We start from the raw sequence: 13,532 nt of genomic DNA on the forward strand, positions 1-13,532 counted from the left end.
ACTGTGCAAAAATGTATCGGGTCATCCCTACTTTTGACCAATCACATCAGATCTTTTCACATCAGAGCTGGTCAGAAGACCAATTAGAGGAAAAGATCAGAATTGGGCTCCCTGTGTGAACGCTGCCTATTGCAGCTTTTCATGACCTGTAGTCTAGTGTTACAAAAGAGAAGTGGAGTCAAATTGTCATTGTCTTTTTTTTATTAAGTAAAAATCAGACATGAACACGTGCAGACTAAAAACCAGTGTAACAAATTCACCACGATCCTAAAAAGGTTCTGAAATCAAGAGTCTGCATTCAGCTGTAAAAACATACAGCCTGTTTCTAGAGAAGCCCAGTAGTCCTTTGCAATCTGTACAGAACACTGCTTTAGATCAAACAAACAGAACCGGGTAGTCACTTCCTTCAGTCCACAAAGTCTTGAGGTCTTTCCTGAATTATTATTTTGTTGTACACGCATTCATTCCTTTTTCCACTGAAGAGTCGCTTTTATAAATCAAAGCTTTGTCACTAAATCAGCAGTTTTAACCATCTTTACACTGTAAATATGTTGTCCCCAAGTCCAGCATTTACATGTCAATTAAAACAGGTTTGAAAAGGAGGATTGTGGGAAAGCAGAACACAAAACTGCATTAAGGAGAGGGGACTCCTGCCCCTGGTTCAGCGGCGATGACGTCCGTGCCCTGAGTGTCCACCACTGCTGCTGCTATGGCGTTTGGTCTTGTGGGTGCGCGCCCTTTCTCGTTCTCGGTCGTACGACCTGGACCGCTCCCTCCTGTCTCCACGGTGATGTCCTCCCCCAGCCCCACCCCTCTCGTGCTTGTGCTTCTTGGCCGAAGAGAGGTCCGATGTGCTGCGGTCTCTGTCCCGCTCTCTCCCTCTCTCCCGTTCCCTCTCTCCTTTGCTGGCAGAGCGCGACCTTGACCTCTTCCTCTTGTGAGCCCCCCCGCCGCTGCTATGACGACTCGATGGCTTGGGGTCGATGTTGCCATGGTGGCCGGGCTTTGGCTTGAGGTGTGGGAGGAGGAGGGGGGAGGACGGATGGCGTCGGGGTGAGGGGCTGCGGCTGTGAGACCGACTGCGAGAACGAGAACTGTAGGTCCCAGAACGACTTCGCCGGCTGTTGTAACTGAAGAGAGTAAAGAATAGAGTTAAGACTGGTCTCCAGTTGAATATTACTACATGCGAGTGTGACACTGGTTGTAAAATACTGTCTGTAAAGTACCGCAGTAAACTGGCTGTAAAGTACCACAGTAAACTGGCTGTAAAGTACCACAGTAAACTGGCTGTAAAGTACCACAGTAAACTGGCTGTAAAGTACCACAGTAAAGCAGACAATGAATGAAGTACTAAAGTCTTACTGTCTGCGTGGGGAGCGTGATCGCGAGCGAGTTCTGGAACGAGATCCACTCCTACTCCTGCTGTTCCTCCCAATCTTAGCCTCCTTCCTCAGCCTGACAGAGAGAAAGAAAGGAGAGATGAAACGTTACATTTCCATCAGGGGTGTCTGCTTAAAATGGGAAAATAAAAGCCCTTTTCTTCCCGAACGAAAGGCCCTGCTGTGTGTAGGTGTTCCTCACCCGTTGTGTGGGCTCTTGGAGCCCTGGGCTCTGCTGTCTGGCTCTTTCTTTACAGGTTTGAGAGCCTGGGGGTTGGGCGATTTATCTTCCACCTTCACTACGTTGGGAGAACCTGGGGAACACATAACATGTCTTTAGACTGGGTGGTCCACGTTAAGAAATAGAATATTATTGTACTACTGTGTTAATAAAAAGAGAAAAAAAAAGTACTTATCTATGATGACTTGACCACTTACTTAAATTGGACAGCTATGGTCAACTGGGGCCTTAAAGTGACAGCTATGGTAAAGTAAACTCACAGGGTTTGGATCCGGGTGAGAAGCCTCCCAGGTTGGACAGAGCTGGGGTCCCATCAGGGTTCAGCCCTTTAGCCTTCAGCTTGGCCTCCTGCAGAGACATCTTCCTCTTCTCCACCTCCTTCTCCAGGTGGTCATAGTCCGGCTGGTCGAGAGAGAGAGAGACAGAGAGAGGGGTTAAGAAGGTACTGTGTGGTGGATTATGTTAGAGCAGGAGGGTGCATGGAGGAACACAATCATGGTTCCAGGGTTGCTAGAAGATTTAGGGGATGATTATGTACCTTCTTCCTGGTGTAGAGTTTGAGGGTGGTGATACAGATATCCTTGATCTCCTCCTCTGTGGCTCCAAACAGCAGGTACCAGTGAGGTCTGGATGGGAGAGGCATCTACAGACACAGAGCACTTAGTTAACGACCGAAAGGTTGCAAGATCGAATCCCTGAGCTGACAAGGTAAAAATCTGTCGTTCTGCCCTTGAACAAGGCAGTTAACCTGTTAGGGTATAGGGGGCAGTATTTTCACGGCTGGATAAAAAAAAATGTACCCGATTTAATCTGGTTACTAATCCTACCCAGTAACTACAATATGCATATACTTATTATATATGGATAGAAAACACCCTAAAGTTTCTAAAACTGTTTGAATGGTGTCTGTGAGTATAACAGAACTCATATGGCAGGCAAAACCCTGAGACAGATTCTGACAGGAAGTGGATACCTGATGTGTTGAATTGGCTTTAAGCCTATACCATTGAAAAACAAAGGGGGTGAGGAATGTTTTGGCACTTCCTATTGCTTCCACAAGATGTCCCCAGCCTTTACAAAGTGTTTTGAGTCTTCTACTCTGAGATCTGACTGAAGAAGAGCCTTGGAACGGTGATGGCCCATTAGACACCTGGCGCGCGAGTTGATGGTGCGTACTCTCATTCCGAAACGTTTTAAAAGAGAACCCAATGGTCCGCCTTGAATTTTATTCATGTTCTGGTTAAAAAAGGCCCTAATGATTTATGCGATACAACGTTTGACATGTTTGAACGAACGTAAATATATTTTTTCCGTTCGTGAAGTGAAGTCCGGCTGGCTTAGATCATGTGCTAACAACACGGAGCTTTTTGGACATAAATGATGAGCTTTTTTGAACAAAACTACATTCGTTATGGACCTGGTATTCCTGGAAGTGACATCTGATGAAGAGAATCAAAGGTAATGGATTATTTACATAGTATTTTCGATTTTAGATCTCTCCAACATGGCGGTTAGTCTGTATCGCAATGCGTATTTTTCTGGGCGCAGTGCTCAGATTATTGCAAAGTGTGATTTCCCAGGAAAGTTAATTTTAAATATGGCAAGTCGATTGCGTTCAAGAGATGTAAATCTATAATTCTTTGAATGACAATAATATTTTACCAATGTTTTCTAATATTAATTCATTATTTTGTTGTCATGACTTGACTGCCGGTATTGGAGGGAAACGATTTCCTGAACATCAACGCCATAGTAAAACGCTGTTTTTAGATATAAATATGAACTTGATAGAACTAAAAATGCATGCATTGTCTAACATAATGTCCTAGGAGTGTCATCTGATGGAGATTGTAAAAGGTTAGTGCATAATTTTAGCTGATTTTATGGTTTTGGTGACGCCTGTCTTTGAATCGACAATACATTACACACAGCTATTGTCAATGTACTCTCCTAACATAACCTAACTTTATGCTTTCCCCGTAAAACCTTTTTGAAATCGGACAACGTGGTTAGATTAAGGAGATGTTTATCTTTCAAAGGGTGTAAGTTAGTTGTATGTTTGAGAAATTAGAATTTTGACATTTATTTGGTTTCAAATTTGCCGCTCTTGAAATGCACCTGCTGTTGATAGGGTGCGCCACGGGTGGCACGCTAACGTCCCACACAGCCCCAAGAAGTTAATCCACTGTTCCTAGGCCGTCATTGAAAATAAGAATTTGTTCTTAACCTGTTGGGGCTAGGGGGCAGTATTTGCACTGCCGGATAAAAAACATACCCGATTTAAACTGGTTACTACTCTTGCCCAGAAACGAGAATATGCATATAATTAGTAGATTTGGATAGAAAACACTCTAAAACTGTTTGAATGGTGTCTGAGTATAACAAAACTCATATGGCAGGCCGAAACCTGAGAAGATTCCATACAGGAAGTGCCCTGTCTGACAATTTGTTCTCCTTCTGTGGCATCTCTATCGAAAATACAGCATCTCTGCTGTAACGTGACATTTTCTAAGGCTCCCATTGGCTCTCAGAAGGCGCCAGAAAGTGGAATGACGTCTCTCCTGTCTCTGGGCGAAAAACAGCAGGAGATTGTGAGTGGTCAGGCTGGGAACAGTGACACTGGAGATGCGCGTTCATGAGAATTATCCATTTTTTTTCTTTCAGCCTTTGAATGAATACAACGTCGCCCGGTTGGAATAATATCGCTATTTTACGAGAAAAATAGCATAAAAATTGATTTTCAACAGCGTTTGACATGCTTCGAAGTACGGTAATGGAATATATATATATTTTTTTAATTGTCACGAAATGCACTTGCGCGTCACCCTTCGGATACTGACCTGAACGCACGAACAAAACAGAGCTATTTGAATATAACTATGGATTATTTGGAACCAAAACAACTGTTGTTGTTGAAGTAGAAGTCCTGGGAGTGCATTCTGACGAAGAACAGCAAAGGTAATCCTATTCTTCTTGTAGTAAATCTGAGTTTGGTGAGGGCCAAACTTGGTGGGTGTCAAATTAGCTAGCCTGTGATGGCCGGGTTATGTACTCAGAATATTGCAAAATGTGCTTTCGCCGAAAAGCCATTTTAAAATCTGACACTGCGATTGCATAAAGGAGTTCTGTATCTATAATTCTTAAAATAATTGTTATGTATTTTGTGAACGTTTATCTTGAGTAATTTAGTAAATTCACCGGAAGTCTTCGGTGGGTATGCTAGTTCTGAACATCACATGCTAATGTAAAAAGCTGGTTTTTGATATAAATATGAACTTGATTGAACAAAACATGCATGTATTGTATAACATAATGTCCTAGGAGTGTCATCTGATGAAGATCAAAGGTTAGTGCTGCATTTAGCTGTGGTTTTGGTTTTTGTGACATATATGCTTGCTTTGAAAATGGCTGTGTGATTATTTTTGGCAGGGTACTCTCCTGACATAATCTAATGTTTTGCTTTCGCTGTTAAAGCCTTTTTGAAATCGGATAGTGTGGTTAGATTAACGAGAGTCTTGTCTTTAAAATGTTGTAAAATAGTCATATGTTTGAGAAATTGAAGTTATAGCATCTTTGAGGTATTTGTATTTCGCGCCACGCGATTCCACTGGCTGTTGACTAGGTGGCACGCAAACGTCCCACCTTGCCCAGGGAGGTTAACTGACTTGCCTAGTTAAATAAAAATGCTACAAAATGGGGTCATTCAACGGGATGGGTAGGAAACACTGGTTAAGAGACTCCTCCTGTTACAGGAGAGATGTTGGTGGGAAAAGTGGAAGACTAGAGATGGGGAGAAGACCAATCCAACGGTACCTGCAGAGCTCTGGCAGCCAGGTAGATGCAGGCACAGGCGATAGTTTCAGCTTGGAACCTCACAAACACATTGGTCCTGAGGCTGTCATTCATGTAGTTCCTACAAGACACAAGCAACATACAGAAACATAGCACCATCTCCTCCCAAACAGCCCATATCAGTGGTCTGGGCTGTCACCAGCTGGTTCTCAACAGCTACAGGGGTGCAGGTTTGTTCCAGCTTGACCATTAAATACTTGAACCATGTGTTAGTGCTGGGGTGAAACAAAAGCCTGCAAACTGTAGCTCTAGAGGACCACAGTTGGTGACCACGCCAATAAAAGACAGTTATTGATCTGAAATAGTAATAGGCTAACAGTATGGAGACTCTAGTTTATCTTTGTCCTGCTACCTCTCTCTCAGGTACATCCATGTTGGTGTTGAGCTGGACATGCAGCGTCACAGGTGAAACCTTGCACACAGGACGGCGCAGACGGGGTTAAAGCCCACAGCTCCTTACCGTAACAATATGATGTCCAGAGAAATGAAAACCACTGGAGTCCTATTTCAGAGGTGGACATGCGTCCTATTACTCAAATGTCTTTGGAAAGTGCGCATGCAAACTGAAGGTGAATGCAGAGCAGACCGAGGTCATCAGACATATACTGCAGCCCTTTAGTAGAATGCAGCCATAGAGGCAACAACTCATCTCTTGGCTGAGAGGAGAGATGGAAGTTTCCCTTAACCACAGCTGAAGGATGAGATTGGACAGGTCAGACTAGAGCTGTGGGATGGCATGGCATGCTGCACTCTAGTTAAGATATCATCTCTACATAGCTTTCAACTTCAAGTCCCATCAAAAGGCCTACACAATGCTGTTATGTCAGGTAACAGGGTTCAAGTTGTGTTTAAAGTGGGATTCTAGTTGCAGCTAGTTGTCAGAGTTTCAGTGACCCTGATAAAGCTATAGCTCAGGCAACACATGGAAACATCTGACCGACAGACAATGGACATTTCTGACTGATGGTTTTGTCATCTAGCGAGCAGTCAGACAGACAAAGTGAAACAGAAAGATGGGGGGGGGGGGGGGGGTGACAGAACAGAACACTGCTGGTAGAACCCCTACCCACCCAAAACATATCCCCTTCAGGATTTAATGGAAGCTTGGGATGATATGCAAAACCTAGTTTACTGACAACAAAAAATAAACACATTGAAATCTAAACTGGGCTTCTCTGAATAGTCTGACTACATTTAGCCACTCCGAGCCAGTCCTGGAGTGTGACTGGCATAGGGCAGCGCACAATTGGCCCAGCGTTGTCCGTGTTAAGGGAGGCTTTGGCAAGGGTAGGCAGTCATTGTATAATAATTTGCTCTTAACTGACTTGCCTAGTTAAATAAAAGGTTCAATAAATAAAAAAAGTGGTCTGTCATGATTTCAGATCAATTAAACAATATTCAGAAAACCAGCTCACACAGGGGTCCCCCAGAACAGGCTTCCCTAGACTTGCTGAGGGTTTGAACTTTGGACTGGTGGACTACTGATAGATTACTGCAAAAAGTGGCCGGTGGATATTGATGGGTGACGAGACAGGTCCTTGGAGACAAAGCCTGAGCAGGATCAGCCTGTAAGACATGTCTGGAGACCACGTCAGTTTGGGAAAATCAAATAGACAGTTCAACAGTACACTTTAACTACTGCATCAAAAAGGCATACCCAGAAAACGGTTGAGTCAAAAAAAATACTTCAGGATATGTTTACGTCAAATCTAGAGCAAGTAAACTAGAAAAAAAAATAAAGTAGAATGCAATAGTTATCTATATAGCTATCTAGAAAAAAATTATACAACTTCAACCTAGGAAGCAAAACCCCAAAAATACAAATCCTTCTGGACACCCCAAGAGAAAACAAGACGTTGTCGGCAGTTGGGAAAGGCCCGCCCCCTTCAGTGAATCTCGGCAGAGAGCTCTCACTGGATTGGCTGTCTCCGAGAAGGGCAGCCAGCCAATGGGGGCGCTCCTGAGGTCATGTGGTTGGAGGAGCAGAGTTCAGAGGTTCTTTATGAGACTTACCAGCATGGACTACCCTTTAATCAAAGAGTAGAGAGAAAGGACAAAGTTAAACTGAGTTCCCTGGGCACCAGAATCATAGACTAGAAATAGCCATGCATGGACAAGAGGAAAACAAACAGGTCTCAATAAGACACTAATGAATCCATCAGAGAATAGAGGTTACAGAGGGTGGAGGCAGACTGTAATACAGCAGGTGTTTGTGACGTAGGGCACTGGGTTAGTTAGGGTACAGGCCATGTACTTACCAGGCGGTCTGGACCAGAGTCTGATTCTTCTCACATTCCAGGACTTGCAGGTACATGACGATGATCTGGAAGAAGACCAGTTGACATTATGCAATAATCAACACGGTTTCACAATCCCCAGGTGTGGCAGAATGCAAACCACCAGGCTGTACTGAGATGAGAATGTTCTAGAACACCACAACTACAGCTGTCATGTGCGTCACGCAAACTATCACAGCCTTAATTGTAGTAGTGTTAGTGTAGTCTAATAGGTTGGCCTAATGCTAGTGTTGAGATAAAAGTAGCTGTGACTTGAGCAAGAATAGCACCGGCTGGGTCTACAGTTGCACTGTATGTGTATTCTGAGCGATGTAACTGGGACTCACCTTGTGCGGATGCTTGACGTGTACACAGAAGCCCAGCTCCTTCAGGATTCTCCGCTCAGCTTTGATCACTTGGTTTTTGGTATTAATGTAGTTCTGATCAAGAATCAATGAACTTGCACTCCTGCTTTACAAAAGAATGAAAATAACCAAAAATGTTTCCCCCCTCAAAAAACAGAAAGAAAGCACCCTTCTGCTTTCTTTGACTGGTTCTCTTTCCCCCTTCAACCAACTAAAAGCAACAGGCCCAAATGGTTTATTTTTAGGGGGTTTGACTCCTGTGATTTCAGTGGAAGCTTTTGAGTTACACTGATCCATGTCTACCGCAAGTCACCATGCATCACAGCTTTCACAGAAATATCAACAGAAACATCACCAAACAAGATGGTTAAAAACTTGGACTACCCATTCAGTTCTTCCCCTTGTAATGGAATAACCTGGACTACCCATTCAGTTCTTCCCCTTGTAATGGAATAACCTGGACTACCCATTCAGTTCTTCCCCTTGTAATGGAATAACCTGGACTACCCATTCAGTTCTTCCCCTTGTAATGGAATAACCTGGACTACCCATTCAGTTCTTCCCCTTGTAATGGAATAACCTGGACTACCCATTCAGTTCTTCCCCTTGTAATGGAATAACCTGGACTACCCATTCAGTTCTTCCCCTTGTAATGGAATAACCTGGACTACCCTGACTTCAGTCACCCAACTAAGAAGCCTTACAAGCAAAACATGCACTTTCACCATGTTATGGAAAGAAAATATTTCAGGCACGGCCTACATTACGATTACTTACAAAACACGTACTTAAAAACACCATTTGTAAGAAAATGGACTAAGGGATTTTGGTCATCTCCGTCTATACTCATATTGTGTGTAAAAACAGATTGATGTATACTTTATTTATACACTAGGAAGTATGTAAAGGACCCCATCATCTCTGTTAACCCAGATAAATAAATAAAAAAAACGTTGCACTAATGCAGCACGGATCTAACGATCCATTCAAAACTGGCAGATCAGTCTACAGGAGATTAAGGACCCCACATCAGAAATACAAGAGTGGTAGCATTTTTATCTGGTCCTCTGATATGACAAGGTAGTAACATGACCGTACCCATCTGGTCCTCTGATATGACAAGGTAGTAACATGACCGTACCCATCTGGTCCTCTGATATGACAAGGTAGCAACATGACCGTACCCATCTGGTCCTCTGATATGACAAGGTAGCAACATGACCGTACCCATCTGGTCCTCTGATATGACAAGGTAGCAACATGACCGTACCCATCTGGTCCTCTGATATGACATGGGAGTAACATGACTGTACCCATCTGGTCCTCTGATATGACAAGGTAGTAACATGACCGTACCCATCTGGTCCTCTGATATGACATGGGAGCAACATGACCGTACCCATCTGGTCCTCTGATATGACATGGGAGCAACATGACCGTACCCATCTGGTCCTCTGATATGACAAGGTAGCAACATGACCGTACCCATCTGTTCCTCTGATATGACAAGGTAGCAACATGACCGTACCCATCTGTTCCTCTGATATGACAAGGTAGCAACATGACCGTACCCATCTGTTCCTCTGATATGACAAGGTAGCAACATGACCGTACCCATCTGGTCCTCTGATATGACAAGGTAGTAACATGACCGTACCCATCTGGTCCTCTGATATGACAAGGTAGAAACATGACCGTACCCATCTGGTCCTCTGATATGACAAGGTAGCAACATGACCGTACCCATCTGGTCCTCTGATATGACAAGGTAGTAACATGACCGTACCCATCTGGTCCTCTGATATGACATGGTAGCAACATGACCGTACCCATCTGGTCCTCTGATATGACATGGGAGTAACATGACCGTACCCATCTGGTCCTCTGATATGACATGGTAGCAACATGACCGTACCCATCTGGTCCTCTGATATGACAAGGTAGTAACATGACCGTACCCATCTGGTCCTCTGATATGACATGGGAGTAACATGACCGCACCCATCTGGTCCTCTGATATGACAAGGTAGCAACATGACCGTACCCATCTGGTCCTCTGATATGACATGTGAGTAACATGACTGTAGCTAATACTTCTGGACACTAGATCTGTCAGAACTTAATACATTTTCTAACCGAACAGTTAGCAGATCAAACATGACCAAATTTGCTATTAAAACGTGCATGTCATGGCAGTCTACTTTGTCTTCACAAAAGCACGTTTGTATTTACTAATTCCCTTACTTCAGTGGTAGTCTAGCCAGGATGACATGAACAGTTCATGTTTCTAAGCTACTACACAAGCTGCAGTCAGGCAGCAGATGTAATGGGTTATAGCTACTCCAAACCCTGACTGTTCAGTTTAGCATACCATTGTCAATTTCCAAACAATCCTCTTAAAAAAAAAAAAAAAAAAAGAGTCTGGAAAGCCCTGCTTATGTCCATCAATTACAGGTGACGTATCTACATTAAAACTTAACCCACCCAGCTTTTAAATGTATTACATCTCCTCAATATTACATCTAGATAGGAAAGTAGTGCATGTGAACAATTGTGCAAATGTTCTAAGGGGGAAAAGATAGTGATATTTCTGTAAAAGCCATGAATGCCATTTGGTGAAAGAGGGAGGTTGCTCTGTAGTACACACAGTATGTAGTGTTTGAGCTACGTTACCAGAGGGTCCGCAAACACCAAAAGCTTAGACTGAGACAAAGGAGTCCAAGGCTCCCAGCCTAGGACCTGCGGCCAACCTGTCCTCCCCGATCCCAGTGCACCGCAGTGACTCACACCACGGGCGTCTCCCAGGGGAGGGGTGACACCTCGCTCATGGTTGTCATGCCGACTGCTTCATCTCTACGTACCATTCCACATCACCCAGGCTTTGGTAAATGTAGCTGGTCGCTGTTAGTTGGTTGCAAGGGAAAAGAGAACCCAAGTTAATACCACAGCCTTAGAATTGGAACTGAACAGATTATTCTGGTCAAAGACACACTCGTCTAGCAGTGTGTCCTGTCTTCTGGTGCCTAGTAGTTCTCTCTTGGCAACCAACAGTTATTTAGGTTAGAGGTGCTAATATATATCACCTTCCACTGATCTACTTGTCTATGTATGTAGCTGTGAATACAATGTTGTAACTACCATTGATCAGAGATGAGGAAACTGAAACGTTTTAGAGTATGGTTTAGAGAGCATGGATCAACAGAAGGGCATTTTTTCACATTCATACATCACAGCATCATCACACAAGATACTAAAAAACATAGTTACTAATTAATATAATGCAAGATGAATATACTTGCATTTTTCACAAATGGTTAACATACAATTAAAAGAGATGTAAGACCGACAGAAACAAAGGATAGTTTCTATATGGATGCTTACCTTTTGCCTCTATGACTCTGTTTTAAATGGTGAAAAACATTGATGACGTCTCTGAATCGTCGTGGCGCTTCCTCGATCTTGGAAGCCAAGTTGACACAGGCCATTGCAACAATCTGGGGACACAAGCATAACAAGGTTTACAGTATGTTGCTAGATGTGGTTAGCTAGCAAAACACAAACATTACCCTGAGGCGTTGCAATGATAACGTCAGCTAAAGTGACTAGCTAGCTGCAATGACTATGAAATAGTTTCAAAACAGGCCTGGTTACGTGCCACAAACCAGCTACGCTAGTGTAAATTACAATATGGCCGCCAACGGAAACGTTCTCTACACACACCACCCGGTGCCGTTGCTAAACTAGCTAATGTTGTACTGCTAATTTTGCCGAGATAGACAACTTGGCTTACCTCAAAACTGTGTTTGACAAATGATTTTGAGTAGAAAAAACGATGAAAAAGAACTTGACCCGTAGCCATTGCCACCTGTAATGTAAAGAACAATACATTAATACGACAGTTCCATGTAACGTTAAAATGTAATTCAAAAATAGATATCCGCCATTTTGTTCTTGTCATCCCACCGCCACCGATGTTATACCGCTGTCGTTAGTAAGCGCAGCACACGTTTAAATCAACGACTTATTCAAATAAGTTACAATTGTAACTGATTATTGCGCTAAATAACACTGTTATACACATGATTCGACAAATTGACTAAATTAGTCTACCAGATTATCCTAAAAAATAAGTTAGTTAGTTGTGAGCTAACGTTAGCCTTGGCTTGGGCATTTCCCGGCCTTGCTTGGCCTTATTTTGACGGGTTATATAAACAAAGATGCGAGTTAAACAAACACCAGCTATAGTACTTTTGTTTCATAAGATGACGGTACTGGATGTTTATTTTGAATATTTACCTGTGGCAAGCGTAGAAGAATACCAGCCGATTGAATTAGCTCGCAACCCAGGATACGGAGGTCCGTCTCCGTGTGCAGGTCGAGGCCATCGAGCATAGACGGGGTTGGCTGAAGCCTTTCCTCTGGTATAAGAGAGTTGCTGATAGTGAGGTAAACTTCAGAATAAACTCTGTCGCCGATAAGGATCCCATCATTGTTCGTGGATGTGTTAGGGACAGCGGAGAGGGGACCAGCGGCCATCTTCGTCACAAATGAAAGCAGTAAACGACACAACAACGCGGCAGAGAACAGCTTCAACCACCGAGAAAAGGAAATAGCAGAACAAATCGATGACGTAAGCGCACGGTCGAACTACGAACAGTGTACATACGCGGGACTTTATGTGACAATAAATAAATAGTTCCAAGCAATCATACATTTTGCTGAAGTGCCTTACGGCTTTTTGTACACGATAGGCTATACTATTAGTCATATAATTGTGAATACATTTTGATATATAATCCCATGGGAATAGGTGATGCAAGGGACAATTAGCAAGCTTTTGGGAACTGTCTGGAATTTCCCAATGACGATGATTCTGGGAACTCTTTCTTTGTACAGCGTTGGAACATATCCATCCGCCCGTCATACACCGCAACGATGTGTCAAAAGGCAGCAGGTTGGAGACTTCCGTCCTCTTCCTGGCATGATAGCAGTCAGACAGAACAGTGCTTCCGCTTCAAGCGCTCACCAGTGAATCCTGTGTGGTTCTTAGTGAATACACTGCAGTAGAACCACAAATTGAAACGTCTTTGGTAGAACATTTGAGGTGCAGGGTAGTCAGTTCTAGAGTCATTCCATGTCATTTCAGCAAGCCATGACACTCACCATCTCAGATTGTTCTGAAATTGTTTATGTCGTTAGTAACATATATGATTAGCATTCCTAAAACATTTAGTTGAAATATACTTTTATCTCTGAACAATGAAGCTAAATGATTGCACCCAAATTGGCCATTTTAATTGATAGGATTCAGATAATATTCAATAAACTTCTTCCTACCAATGAGCAAGACATGAGGAATTCCCCCCCCCCTAAATTTCAAAAGCTACCTACAGACCCCCACACCCTATGCCAATCCAAC

The 13,532-nt window shown here is 43.2% G+C and overlaps 2 protein-coding genes across 3 annotated transcripts; both read right to left on the reverse strand.

The window, feature by feature from the left end:
• Positions 1-182: 182 nt before the first annotated feature.
• On the reverse strand, positions 183-12,758 carry LOC115163747 (cyclin-L1). Of its 2 annotated transcripts, none has more exons than XM_029715907.1 (11): positions 12,410-12,758; positions 11,904-11,978; positions 11,495-11,607; positions 8,096-8,216; positions 7,731-7,795; positions 5,434-5,533; positions 2,159-2,263; positions 1,881-2,022; positions 1,582-1,693; positions 1,363-1,455; positions 183-1,130 (listed from the first exon to the last, which is right to left on the reverse strand). In XM_029715907.1, exons 1-11 carry the CDS (start codon positions 12,647-12,649, stop codon positions 662-664), a joined length of 1,635 nt encoding a protein of 544 aa, XP_029571767.1. In that variant the 5' UTR covers positions 12,650-12,758; the 3' UTR covers positions 183-661. The 2 variants fall into 2 exon arrangements, with proteins under 2 accessions (XP_029571767.1, XP_029571766.1); XM_029715906.1 differs by having other exon boundaries at positions 8,096-8,219.
• On the reverse strand, positions 8,294-10,894 carry LOC115163748 (uncharacterized). Its single transcript, XM_029715908.1, has 2 exons — positions 9,219-10,894; positions 8,294-9,175 (listed from the first exon to the last, which is right to left on the reverse strand). The coding sequence occupies exons 1-2, from the start codon at positions 10,159-10,161 to the stop codon at positions 9,129-9,131; spliced, it is 990 nt and encodes a 329-aa protein (XP_029571768.1). The 5' UTR covers positions 10,162-10,894; the 3' UTR covers positions 8,294-9,128.
• Positions 12,759-13,532: the final 774 nt, after the last annotated feature.

The sequence above is a fragment of the Salmo trutta genome, chromosome 26 (assembly GCF_901001165.1).
Source record: "Salmo trutta chromosome 26, fSalTru1.1, whole genome shotgun sequence".
In the NCBI taxonomy this organism is placed as follows: domain Eukaryota; kingdom Metazoa; phylum Chordata; class Actinopteri; order Salmoniformes; family Salmonidae; genus Salmo; species Salmo trutta.

Excerpts from the sequence above, each read along its gene's own strand:
- LOC115163747 (XM_029715906.1), bottom strand. The coding sequence starts at position 12,649 with ATGGCCGCTGGTCCCCTCTCCGCTGTCCCTAACACATCCACGAACAAT. Across the intron at positions 11,979-12,409 it reads TTCTTCTACGCTTGCCACAG|GTGGCAATGGCTACGGGTCA; the intron begins GTAAATATTCAA and ends TTTACATTACAG. Across the intron at positions 1,694-1,880 it reads CTCACCCGGATCCAAACCCT|GTTCTCCCAACGTAGTGAAG; the intron begins GTGAGTTTACTT and ends TGTGTTCCCCAG.
- LOC115163748 (XM_029715908.1), bottom strand. The coding sequence starts at position 10,161 with ATGGGTACGGTCATGTTGCTACCTTGTCATATCAGAGGACCAGATGGG. Across the intron at positions 9,176-9,218 it reads ACCTTGTCATATCAGAGGAC|CAGATAAAAATGCTACCACT; the intron begins CAGATGGGTACG and ends ATATCAGAGGAC.